The following is a 13,667-nucleotide window of genomic DNA, read 5'->3' on the forward strand; positions in this document are numbered from 1 at the left end:
TTGATATCGCTCTAATAGCAGAGCAATTCCTTTCTTATATCCTTTTTTTGCCTATGAAAAGATGCCGCGAAATAAACTCGACAAACCTCCCTCCCCCTTACCCTAATTTTCAGAAACACCAGATCTCGGAGACGGGTGGTGCGATTTAAGCGAAATTTTGTGTGCTCTCTATTTCGGATCCAAATTTCGGATTGTATACCTAGGGGGGCCGTCCCACCCTAAAACCTACCAAACATATACTTACCCCAATCACGACAATATGGGACTCAAATGAAATGTAATTAAGATTAGAAAACTTATCTGATGTCCAATTGTCGGACCAACTGTTAGGGGGACCAACCCAAACCCCAAAAACACCCCTAAATTGGACATATTTACCGAACATGGCAATATGGGACTCAAATGAAAGGTATTTGCGAGTAGAATACGAATCTGATATCCAAATGTGGGACCACGTTTCTGGGGGTCCACCCCTTCTCCAAAACACCCCCCAAACATGAATTATTTACTGACCATGGGAATATGGGGCTTAAATATAAGGTATTTAAGTGTAGAATTCGAATCTGATATCCAAATATGGGTCCAAGTGTTTAGGGGGCCGCCTCCCCCCAAAAACATCCCCCAAAGGGGACAAATTTACGACCATAGCAATATGGAGCTCAAATGAAAGGTATTTGGGAGTAAAACACGAATCTGATATCAATATTGGGGAAAAGTGTATATGGGGTCACCCTACCCCCACAACATCACCCAAATAGTAAGTATTTGCTGACTATTGCAATATGACGCTCGAATAAGAGGGTTTTTGGAGTAAAACACGAATCCGATATATATTTTCAAGGCCAACTCACTGAGTGGCCGCCCATCCCCCAAAACACCCCCAAGCCGGTCATGTTTGCTGACTATGGAAATATGGGCCTCAAATGAAGGGTATTTAGTAGACCACGTATCTGATATCAACATTAGGAACCAACTGTCTAAAGGATGTCCCACCACCATAACAACCCCCAAATAGGACGTATTTGCTCACCAGACAATTTGGGTCTTGAAGAGAGTGGAACTAAATATTTATAGTTTTTAGAGCCAATACCCCAAACCAGACATATTTGCTGACTTTTGCAATAAGGAGTTAAAATGAGATTAGAAAACGAATTTGATATCTAATTTTGAGGCCAATGGCATATGGGGTTCAAATAAATAATATATATAGATATATGAGAATAGAGTACGTTGCTGATATATTTTCCGGGCTTAATGTTTAGGGGACCACCTCACCCCCGAAAACACCGCTAAATCAGATATCATGAGAATATCGGGCTGAAATAAAGTATTTTAATAATGGAGTACATCTTACATTCAAACTCAAATTCGTAGACCAATAAAGATCATATGGGATTCAGACAAAGACACTTATATTGTTAAACTATTAGTCAAGCATGGTATTTTAATTTTCGAAAGAAAGAAAGTAAAAGAAGGCGCAGCGGAGCGGGCCCAGGTCAGCTAGTATCCAAATATAGTCCGGTCTAGACCATATTCAGTATGAATGTCGAAGAGGCTTAGTATAACGCACTGTGCTTAATTTCAGCGAAATCGGATAATGAATGTGGCTTTAATGGGCCTAAAATCTTTAATCGGCAGATCGGTATGTATGGAGGCCATATCAAAATAGATTTCGATATAACGCATCTTCGAACTTTACTTGCCTACAGACAAAAAAAGATTATGTGCAAAATTTCAGGTCATCTCTACTTTAATAGACTGTAGCGTGATGTCAACAGACAGATGGCTAGATCGTCTTAGATATTTACGACGTTTATGAATGCTATTGTATATATACTTTATATGATCGGAAATGGATACTTCGATGTCTGGCAAATGGAATGACAAAATGGTGTTTGGTTTAAAAAGACGATTTAGCTTTCACTATTTTCTATGCAATTATTTCAACATCCACTTGTTTTTATTGTTCTAATTTTCGGTATCTAATTGAATATTGGCATTGCACTTAAACTGATTAAATAAATGGCCTATATACTCGTATATGATAATTGTATTGCATATCATAATAGCTCTTTTGAGTAATTGAAATGAATAGCAGTAATTATGTCCGCCATTTTGTTTGTTTGTTTGTTCTAGTTGAGGTTTTATTTATTTATTTATTTTTTTAAATTTCAAATAAACTTAATTTTAGACTGCAAATGTATGGCACTTTTCCATGAAGAGGATTAAGCATCCACTTCTTCAGAGCTCAACATGGGTGGCCAAACCGTAACATAGCCACCATTACTTTGGCCTTATTCGTGTTTGCTTTGCCTTTAGAATTTGTGAGGTTATGTAGCCAAACACTCATATTATAATAAAAATATTTTATTAAAAAAAAGAACATTGGCAAAAACATTCCTGGGAGGGTGGGGAAAAATGCCTCAAACTCTTTTCGCATAACCGTTGCCATCGGCAACAAAAAGCGGAAATTACATTTCCGCATTACATTACAGCAGCATGAAGCAAATAAAGCGTCAAACGGCGCACAAAGAACGGGAAATGCGAGATATTTTTTTGCGTTTTCATTCACTTAAAACCATCTCTCAATTACGTAACATTGAAAATGCATTAGATGCAATTTATCGATCAATTTTTTTTTTGCTATCCGGTTTAAATCGCAGATCCATCTCCAACATTAAAAACCACCCACCGTAAGGCACACACAATTCGCACACAAGGTACACTGGGACAGGTGGGCGGCTCAATTTGTTTATGCATGTGTATCTGTGTGAGGGCAAGTGCTTTAGGTAAGGTGAGGAGAGGTGGGGAGGGAGGGCATTTCACTCAATTGTGTTTCATGGTTACTTGGATGAAATTCATATGGACTGATTCAGGTTGAATGAATATTGGTAGCGTTTGTTTGATGTGTGCCGTAGCAGATTCTATCTAACCTTAACCACCGTTAATGGATATTCGAAATCCGCACCGCCGACGAGACTAAAGCCCCAGGGCACATTTTCAAAGCGGCACATTTTAATATCAATCACCATTTTGACAGATTGACTAAACACTCTCTACTGTAAATATTTTTGAAAGGTGAAAAAGAATTTTTGTGGTTTTCGCACACACACATACACAAACACCATGCACGTATGTGCTATATTTTAATGAAGCTATGCATGTGCGTATGTGTATGTGTGTAATTTGTTTTTTTTTTCTTTTTTTAATTAAAATTATACCGACCGACCGATCGAGCGTATTGACCACAATCAATGAAAACTCGTACTAAAACCTGCAACGTAACCAAATCGATGCACACCAAAGTGATGCAAAGTAATTGACAGATTGATTTTGTCCGATTGTCATTCGATTTGTTTTTTGTTTTAATTGACCAAATATCGAGGAGATTTCTCACTTGTTTCACAGTGAATTTAAATTACAATGGCCACCGAAGTTGAGGGTTTTCGATACCGAAGAAGAAGAACACATTTATCATTTTTATACCATCCACCATAGGATGGGGGTATACTAATTTCGTCAATCTGTTTGTAACTCCTAGAAATATTCGTCTAAGACCCCATAAAGTATATATATTCTTGATCGTCATGACATTTTAAGTCGAACTAGCCATGTCCGTCCGTCTGTCCGTCCGTCTGTCTGTCGAAAGCACGCTAACTTTCGAAGGAGTAAAGCTAGCCGCTTGAAATTTTGCACAAATACTTCTTATTAGTGTCGGTCGGTTAGGATTGTAAATGGGCTATACCGGTCCACGTTTTGATATAGCTGTCATATAAACCGATTTGGGATCCTGACTTCTTGAGCCTCTAGAGGGCACAATTCTTATCCGATTTGGCTGAAATTTTGCACAAGGTGTTTTATTATGACTTCCAACAACTGTGCTAAGAATAGTTCAAATCGATCCATAACCTGATATAGCTGCAATATAAACCGATCTGGGGTCTTGTCTTCTTGAGCATCTACGGGGTGTAATTCCTATCCGATTAGGCTGAAATATTGCACGACGTGTTTTGTTATGACTTCAAACAACTGTATTAAGAATGGTTCAAATCGGTCCATAATCTGATATTGCTGCCATGTAAACCGACCTGGGGTTTTGACTTCTTGAGCCTCTAGAGGACGCAATTATTATCCAATTTAGCTGAAATTTTGCATGAGGTGTTTTGTTATGACTTGCAACAACTGTGCTAAGAATCGGTTAAATCGGTCCATAACCTGATATAGATTCCATATAAACCGATCTGGGGTCTTGAATTCTTGAGCCACTAGAGGGGGCAATTATTATCCGATTTAGCTGAAATTTTGTGCAACGACTTCTCTTATGACCTTCAACATACGTGTCGAAAATGGGATGAATCGGCTTATAGCCCAATGCAGCTCCCCTATAAACTGATCTCCCTATTTTAGTTCTTCAGCCCCTAAAGTGCGCAATTCTTACTAGATTTGGCTTAAATTTTACACAATGACTTCTACTATGGTCTCCAATATTCAATTCAATTATGGTCCGAAATGAACCACAGCTTGATATTTTTCCAGCTGCCTGTCTGTGTTATGTAATCAAGGTATAGGTTGCATTTATTATTTTACACATATTACTTTTTGGAAAAAGTAATATGTGTAAACTTCATCCAAATCGGTTCAGATTTAGATATAGCTCCCATATCCCATCGCCCGATTTACACTTATAAGGCCGAAGTAGGTTCAACTTTCGATTTTAAAGCAATTTTATCAAAATCATATTTCCCGAATTATACTTTTAAGGCCGTAAATACGATATTTTGTAAACATATTAAAATTAAAATGGCACGGAATTCCTAACTTAAAATTTTCTTTTTCGAGGTTACTACAATATTTAGTTTTTAGAACGCACAACAAGCCGATTACTGGCTTAGGTGTATGTCCATAGTGGCATGGGCGGATTAATATCCGCCCCCCTTTTCAACATAATCTAACCTTAAGTTTCTTGTGTAATTTGAACTGCTTCAGCTCCTCTTCCACTGTAACTAAGCCATTAAATCCATCCGTCCACAGCGCAAATATTTAATTTTTTTGTATTTATCATTAAGATACAACTATTACAATACGTTATAACGATGATTGAAGGCAGGAAGTTCTTACAAAGGCAGAAGGATCTTAGTAGATCTGGCCACTTATATAGGGTGGATATGAAATTGGCTAAACTGTAACATATATACAACTTTGACGCATGAATGAAGAACAGCACCTTGATATATTTGTTTCATACATAACTCCTTCGACATCATCATATGAACCACCCCAAGAGATTCTAAAATCGGAGTCTGAGATCATGGGTTTGGAAGAAGATTATTCAATTTCAGCTTAAATAGTGCATTCGAATGTAATAAATATTTCGAGACAGAGAATTATCATCACTAGGGTAATGAATTTTTTACAAACTCATATCCCTGCATCATATTTGGATGAGTTTTTATTTAAGGTTCGATAAAATCTTACTATAAGGTGATTCAGTAAAAAACAGCACGCACAAAATGATTTTAAATTCCAGTGGGTCTTTTAGCATTTGAGAGCTTTTGGGTAGTCATTCAGTGCTACAGATAGTTCTTCATAATCCTTAGTGCGGAACAATTGACTAGTTAACACATGATCAGCCCATGAATGAGAAATTAATGGGCAGATTTTAGGAAAACTTTTCCGGGTTTCAGGCATCAGAATAAATGCAGAATGGGCTAGAATGGACGTAAGTTCCAGAGTATATAGCAGATATTTGGGATCTGCTTAAACTTTACAAATGGGATCTTACTCCTTTCAATAAAGTGACGGAAGACACGAGCGAGGTGGAAAAAAAACTTCATGTCATCTCTGTGTTTCCTAAATCTCATTTTTAACATTGCTCAAGTCCGCTTCCAATTGGTCATAATTATTCTTCAAATACTGCTTAAAAAAGTACTCGAATTTTTGTGATTTAGTCAACCCATGGGGCTTATCGCCCACGACAGTGCGAAGAACGCAATCCAGCACATAGTGAACTTGGGTGTGGGGTGACCTTTCTCATCGAACATTTGGCGCAGTCGAACTACAACGCCTGTCTTTTGCTGGTAGTCACGCTTGTTAAATCGGCAACAATCATCACAATTGATGCTCACAGGTTGAACTCATCTAACACATTCTTTAGCGCTTCTGCGATTCTGCTCTGAAGGAGTTTGTCGTCAAAGTGCATGCTCCACTTCTTCGTGCTTACCAATTAATCATTCACCCGAGTAGATCTCTTTTAGATAGCCTGGTGAATTCCTGGCTGACATGGTATTGGAATATCAATGCCCCAGAGGAAAGCTCATGACACACCGTTGCTGCCCATTAGGACGACAGTTTTAAGCTTCTTTTATTGCATTTTACAGTACATCTCTATGGAAATGGTGATCTATTCTTAAAGTATTCTCACTTCTAGGAATCACAGCATACCTAGAAAAAGTACACCAAACCCATTATGTTACCTTCATCAAGATTTATGGCCTTTTAAATAAACTGAGGATCAAGTTTTTTGTTGACTTGCATGGTGAAAAATACATATGACTCCTTCGGAACAAAAAACTTGACCCTCAGTATACTTTAAAGACTATAAATCCTGATGATGGTAACATAATGGCAAGAATACCCAAAATATGCATCACCATTTCCATTAAGATACAGCGGAGAAAGCACTGAAGGCATTTGTCGTTCGCAACATGCCAACTTTTGTTATTATGGACGATAATGCTCCAATACATGCCTCAAGGGACATTAAACCCCGGTTTTTCTAATATAAACATATATTTATTGCATTATAGTCTGATTCTCTTAGATCACCGTATGCAAATCAATTTAAAAACTCTTGTAAGCTGAGGTGAACAAGTTGAATCTCGGATGAGTTATTCCTAAATGTACACGAATTTTGGCAAAGTTAGGTTAGGTTTAAGTGGCAGTCAGCCATCGGACTCACTTAGACGTTTTCGTCCACTGTAATACTACAGGAACAGAAGAAGGAAGATGCCTTATAGCTCCTACCATTCAGATCGCTTTAAAAAGCCCAACAACTTGCGAATATTACATCCGCTTAACCAGGCAGGTTCGGAAAGAAATTAGAACCTAAAGTGGAACTCCTTCTGACTGCTAGTGCGGGGCACACACACAGAAGGTGTTCTATTGTCTCTTCTTATTCCATATCTTCACAGCTTCTGCAAAAGTCGTTGCTGGCAACCTTCAGTCTTTCAGCATGTTTTCCGAATTAACAATAACCAGTCATGACGGACACAATGACTAAGACGTCTGTTCTAGCCAATGACAGCAAACCAATAGACCTCTTCAAGTCTAGATTAGGCCACATAGTTTTGGAATGCTCACAGCCCCCTCTTTGTGACCATCTATCATTCGCATAGCTTACATGCCGCTAGAGTCATACCCACAGATTCCAGTTTCCATGGAATGTTCAAGGTAGTTGCTAGTCTCGCAAGCTCGTGAATTTTGAACTGTTCAGTCATCTCCAGCTTGTAATTCAACCGTTGATTCATCACCAGGGCCTGGCGACTTAAAAGAGACGAAACTTCTTATCTCCCAAATGATTTTCTGCTCAGACACAATTTCCCTAATAACCTCCGACGAATGCATACCAGACGCCATGTTGTCCGTTGGAGAATTTTCGGGGAGATGTTTATTAACGAGCAGTTGTAGTGTTTCCTCACATGACATTGTCCATACATTCTCAGACTTCTGAGTATACCCCACTTGAATAGGTCTCTAGGGCAGAATCTTCCTTAGCCTAGAGGCCTCAGATGTATCTTCCACGTACCTGCAGAATTCTACCCAGGATTTGTTCTGAGCCTATCTCAGCTCGGCCAATCGTGTGGTGCTCTTGTGACTTTCGCTCTGTTGAAGAGTTTTCTGCAGTTCTTCCTTATACCAACCAGCTCTGGGGTCCACCATGGCTGTCGACACAAGCGAGTCATTTAGGGCCTTCGTGATTCGCTTGACCACTATGTCTATGTCCTTCGCAGTTTCCACTTCCTTTTCTGCTCTAGAAGGGACGTGCAGAATTTGTGCCGAAATTTTTCCCAACCCGCCTTTCTCCTGTTTAGCCGAGGGATCATTTCTGCAGTATTTTCTTCAAGGCTGAAACTAATTTAACAATGAACAGAGAAGCTGTGGTCATCCAACACAACGCAGTCGCACATTCTTCCACTTATATCTTCCGATACAAAGGTAATATCTATTGTAGTACCTCCTGCCTGTTCCTGGTAAAATTTCGGTTTATCCCCTTTATTACAAATCGCCAAGTTGCAACTTATAATATTGACATCCGAACTCCTCTATATCTGGTGACGTGCATTAGCATCACTTCCTACAACCGGCGACTTAAGATTTGCAGGCGGCATCTCTGAATCGTGTTTCATATATAGGGAAGCCTGCTAGTAATGAGATTTTTAGACTACTCTTTGCAAGAAAACAGGCTCTGTGTCTACCATTCTCCGAACCCGTGAGAAGTTTAAATCCCGGAAATCTTAGTCCATGAACCATTCTTTCACACCCTCATGGTTTCTGGATAAGAACCACGTCAAATCCCAATGCCATCAGGAGGACATTTAGTGCCGCCAAAGCGGCCTTACAATGGTGGAGATTTATCTGTAGAAACCGGACCACAGTCACAATTCAGAACTTCCACCACTGTAGTGTTAGCTTCGTCTTCTGATTCCACCAAGCGTTTATTCTCACAAGATTCGTTAGAACTTGTCATGATGAGCTTCCGTACCCATCCAGGGGCAGTTGAGAAAGCTGTGGAACCACTCTTCCTCAGGACACTGGGCACTTGCGATGTGGACGATTTCCCCTTAGATTCTTCACTAACTGCTGCTGTCGAAGTACTTTATGAGTTCCGTACTTCCCCGCTGGCGCACACCCAGTCCAAGTTTGTGACCCACCCAAACAGGGCTTGTTGGGTACCGTTTTGATGCCATCCCCTCCTGTCTCGATGGTGGCAGGGGGATTTTCAGTCTCCTGTAATCCGCCATACTTTATCCAAGGAATATCTTCCTTCTTGACTAAATATAGTGTTGCACCTGGCCAGAGCTCACCAATCTTTTTTAACAAACAACGATACATTTCAATTGAGCGAAGGCAATTAGCGGGTATCGGCCCCGATACCAGCCTGCACCCATTGACTATCCCACTCTAATTATTCCTAGGTCTGCAGCCGTGTTCTTCTCCCTTGTCGACAACTGTCATCACAAAACTGTCCCTAGCGACATTAGCAAAGGTTTTTGGACCCATCTTACTATTGTTCGCCCTAATTCTTTTAGTAATGGGAAGCCCTCCAGGTGACCGCAGCCTTTTCGCTGACTGCGGAGCAGTTTCCAAATCTAGTGTTTGGGGTAGCCTGTGCAGCGAATCCCCAACCCCAATTTAGGGAGTCTCTCTCCCTATTAGTGAGAGTCTTAAGATTATTCGCACCAAGCCTCTCAATAAACTTGGAAACAGACGCAGATCATCAACCGCCTTATGGATACCACTATCGTAGCTGAGTGCCTTAAATTTTTCTTCCAAATATCATAACCTATTACGAGTAACAGAAAAATTCTTGCGGAGCAAAATAACAAAACATCCGCCCCACTCAACGGTTCAAACAAGAATTTTGGCTAAATATATCCTAGGTTTAATTAAAAGTTAGTTAAGTTTGATTAAAAATTAATCCGCCCCATGCCACGATGGACATACACCTATGCCAGTTATCGGTTTTTTGTGCGCTCTAAAACTATAAAATAACCAAAAAAAATTAAGTTAGCAATTCCGTGCTACTTACAAAATCCTTAATTGTTTTCAATACTACTCCCCTAAGTTGGTTCATGTCTGGTATTGTTTCTCCTCCTAAGTGCCGGTATCTGTTACATGTGAAAGCCGGCCAATGACAAAGGAAATGGTCCAACGTCTCATCATCTTCCCCCATGCCCTACACAAGCTATTACTTGCTACACCGATTTTACATAAGAGAGCTCTAAGTCCTATATATTCCGTTATGATACCAATAGCTATACTGACCTCCTTCTTACTTCCATTCAGTAATAGCCTCGTCTTCCCTCATCTGGATTCTCGCATAGGATTTTCGCCGTCCTACCGATCGTTTCGCCCTTTCACAATGTTGCATGCGCATTCGTCGCCCAACTCGGACTGCGTCGACCCGAAAGGCTCCATGTTAAGCAAGTTTATTGACGGCAGTCCTCTTGCCTTCACCGCCAAATCGTATGTCCTTTCATTTCCCCTTACTGCGTTATGGTCCGGCACCCAAACGATGCGGATTTTGCCATCCTCAGAGAAGGCGTTAATCTCCCTTTTACACTGCAAGACTGTTCGTGACCTTACCGTGCTGGTTGTTATTGTCCTTATGGCAATATTACTGTCGGTAAAGATGTTCACACTCGACGTCCTCGCGTTAGCACTACACCACTTCACGCATACCGTGATCGCCCGGATCTCCGCCTGCAAGATCGTATTATGGTCAGCAGTCTAAAACTGATCGCAGTCCCTGGGTTCTCAATGTAGACCCCCAGGCCCACTCTGTCCACTACTTTTGATCCATCCGTATAACATGATCTTCCAGATGGCAATACTAGGACTGTGCCGATTGCAGCAGTGCCTCGCACTCTATTTCAAGGTTCATCTCAGGTATCCCCTTCCTTCCAGGTTTCCTATCGTCGCCTCGATTATACCGCGATGGTATGAGCTTAAAAGTTAGTCGCAAGCCTTCCCCCAAGTTGAAGTGCAGTTCTTACATGAAAGGGTTACCCAGTTTAGTTTAAGAGTTAATGGAGCCCTAAGAGCTTTGAGAACAACCCGAAGAGCTAATTTAATCATGCTCATTTTTACATAATAGATAAAAACATAAGTGTCCCAATCAGCTGCTCATGCAAAAAATAGGATGAAAAATTTTCTTAATACTTGCTTTGTCATCATAGGCATTCAGTATTTAAACATGACAAACCCGAACCCCACTCTGTTGGGATCTTCGATAACTCTGCGACTTCTTCTCAAATCAAAAATTGTTTTAAACTCTGTGTGAAAAATATATTTTCTTTATACGATAATACTATTCACACGCTAATCATATCACCCCTAATCTTTGTTTTTAATATTTTTAAATTTTTATGCATCGTAACCTAAAACACTCCCCGGTTGGGTCCTAATTTTTAACAAAATATTTTGTGCCCCACCATTAAAAGAAATAGTATTTTATTGAAAAAAGTGAACATTACTTGCGTTGCGATCCATAAAACAATAAATTCAATAGCACAGAAAACTCATGTGTACATGAGTGATGACGAATGTGCTGCTCTATTGCTTGGCACGTGACTTTATCCAACTCATGCAGAAACTTTCTTAGCGAAGAAGTTGGTTGACTTGGGACAATTTTTCTTTTAAAAAAACCCTGTTGGGAGAGAAGAACTAGTTGGAGAGGATGTTGTATTTACTGTCTTCTTCAGTCTTTCTATCCCCAAGTATGACATTTTGGGATTTATATAGAACTTTCCTCCACATTTTTAATAGTTGACTCACCCGGGTTGGTTTTAGGCGTATATAAAAAATTTTGGACCTGCGAAGCAAGAGTCTGTGCCGCCCGGCCTCTTATTGAGACTCCTTACTCGATACCACTGATTGTCTGCGACTGCTGCTGCAGCTACTTTGTATGGATCATTTCACTCTCCGCAACCTGTGGACGTGCCCAGTAGCTCTCAGCTGAGCTTCCCATGATGAACACCACTAAAGTCGGAGTGCACAGTTCTAGAGGATGTGTAGCTCATTGTCATCCCGTGCCGGGAATATTTCTTATTGATTACTTAACACTTTCACAATCTTTATTGACTTCATGAGTTTGCAAATGCAAATTTGCCGCTCATATCTAGTTTTAGCTCAGAGAAATGGTGCCTTGTAAGAACAGTTTTAACAGGGCTGGATAACTTACAAATGTCGCCAATATTTGTAAGGGAATTTTTTATACCATCATCAAATTTCGTCATTCTGTTTGTAACACATCCAAATATTCATCTGATCCCAAACTTTCGATGGAAAAAATCTAGGTGCTTAAAATTTCGCACAAATCCTTCCTATAAGTGAAGGTCGGTTGGGATTGTAAATGGGCCATATCGGTTCAAATTCTGATATAGCTGCCTTATAAACTGTTCTTGGACCTTAACTTCTTGATCCTATAGATGGCGCACTCTTGGCTGCTGGTTTGTTATGACTTCCATTAACTGTGCTATGTATGGTCCAAATCACTTCATAACATGATATTGCTGCCATATAAACCGATCTCTGAACTCGATTATTATTATTCGTTTTAGATGAAATTTTACAAGAAGTCGTTTGTTTGACTTCCAACAACTATGTTAGGTATGGTCCTAACATGTTAACCTCTATGTGACGATAACCTCCGGCTTGATTTGGACTTGTTAATTCCATTGCGACTTTCTAATACTATACAGAAATTTTTTAATAGTTGAAGGATTTTGCTTACTTTTTAAATTTCTTCAAATTATTTTATTAATTTTTACAATAAAATCTATTATTTAAAAATTGAATTGTTGCGCTTTGTTTATTTCTGCGTTTGATAGTTTGTTTATCTATTCTGTATAGACTCAAAACAGGCTGAACCGATTTTCATGAAATTTTCGCAGATGGTAGAATTTGGGCCTTCGGTAAAAATAGGGTACTAAATTTTTTGATATACGAAGGGAGGCGGAATCTCCCCCATACCCCAAGTTTCAAAAACGCCAGATCACGGAGATGCGTGCACCGATTAAAGTGAAAATTTTTATTCCACCTTATGGTACATCCAAAACACGTAATTTATATAATATTATATATATATAGTCAAATAACCTGGGGGACGTCCCATCCCAAAATCCACCCGGACGGACATGTTAACCGATTGGGACAATATGGGTATCAAATTAAATGTGTTTAATAGTAGAGTATGAATTTGGTATACGAATTTCGCCTAAAGTGTTTGGGGGGTCCCCCACCCCCAAAAAACCCCGAACAAGATTCTTTCACCGCTTTGGGCAATTTGGGCAACAAATGAATATGACCAACCCTCAAAACCCACAGCAGGGCTTATTTACCAATTGGGACAATATGGATATCAAATGGAAGGTGTTTGGATGTTGATTACACATATGTTATAAGAATTTGATCCAAGGTACCTACGGGGCCTCCCCAGCTCCAAACCCCCTTAAAGGGGCGTAAATGTCCAACGTCACAAAATGGGTTTCAAATGAAAGGTCTCCCAACTCCCAGTTAACTACCAATCCGGTATACATATTTGCGATAGAGTCTGGGACCGGCCCACCCACTAAATACCCTTCAATAGGACGTGTAGTTCGAGCGGGATAATATGTGAATTAATAGAAAGGCGTATGATATAGTCCAAATCTAATGTTGATATACGAAACTGGGTCACGTTCAGCCGTCCTGCCATTCAGCAGGACATGTATATCGCTACAATAAAGGACAGAAATAAATTGTATTTTGGGTCTTAGCGTCAGGGGGAGCGACCCTCTTCCCAATAAACACAACACCTAACTGTCAAAGAAAGGATGTGTCAGAGTGCAATACACCTTCCCCTATCCTACCCAAAAAAAAGGAATTAAAAACAATATATGAAGGCC

The 13,667-nt window shown here is 39.8% G+C and overlaps 2 protein-coding genes across 4 annotated transcripts in view; one reads left to right on the top strand and one right to left on the bottom strand.

Moving 5' to 3' along the window:
* LOC106095070 (titin) overlaps positions 1–3,318 on the bottom strand; it is a 54,505-nt gene extending 51,187 nt beyond the window's left edge. Inside the window, exons 1-2 of the mRNA XM_059363041.1 lie at positions 3,226–3,318; positions 2,934–3,059 (exon numbers count right to left, since the gene is read on the bottom strand). Coding sequence (XP_059219024.1) covers positions 2,934–3,032 — 99 coding nt within the window. The 5' untranslated portion in view covers positions 3,033–3,059; positions 3,226–3,318. The remainder of the gene's footprint in view (positions 1–2,933; positions 3,060–3,225) is intronic.
* Positions 1–13,667, top strand: part of LOC106091595 (uncharacterized) — a 1,079,098-nt gene that overhangs the window by 309,679 nt on the left and 755,752 nt on the right. The window lies entirely within an intron of this gene.

Source organism: Stomoxys calcitrans, chromosome 1, assembly GCF_963082655.1.
Source record: "Stomoxys calcitrans chromosome 1, idStoCalc2.1, whole genome shotgun sequence".
Classification (NCBI taxonomy): domain Eukaryota; kingdom Metazoa; phylum Arthropoda; class Insecta; order Diptera; family Muscidae; genus Stomoxys; species Stomoxys calcitrans.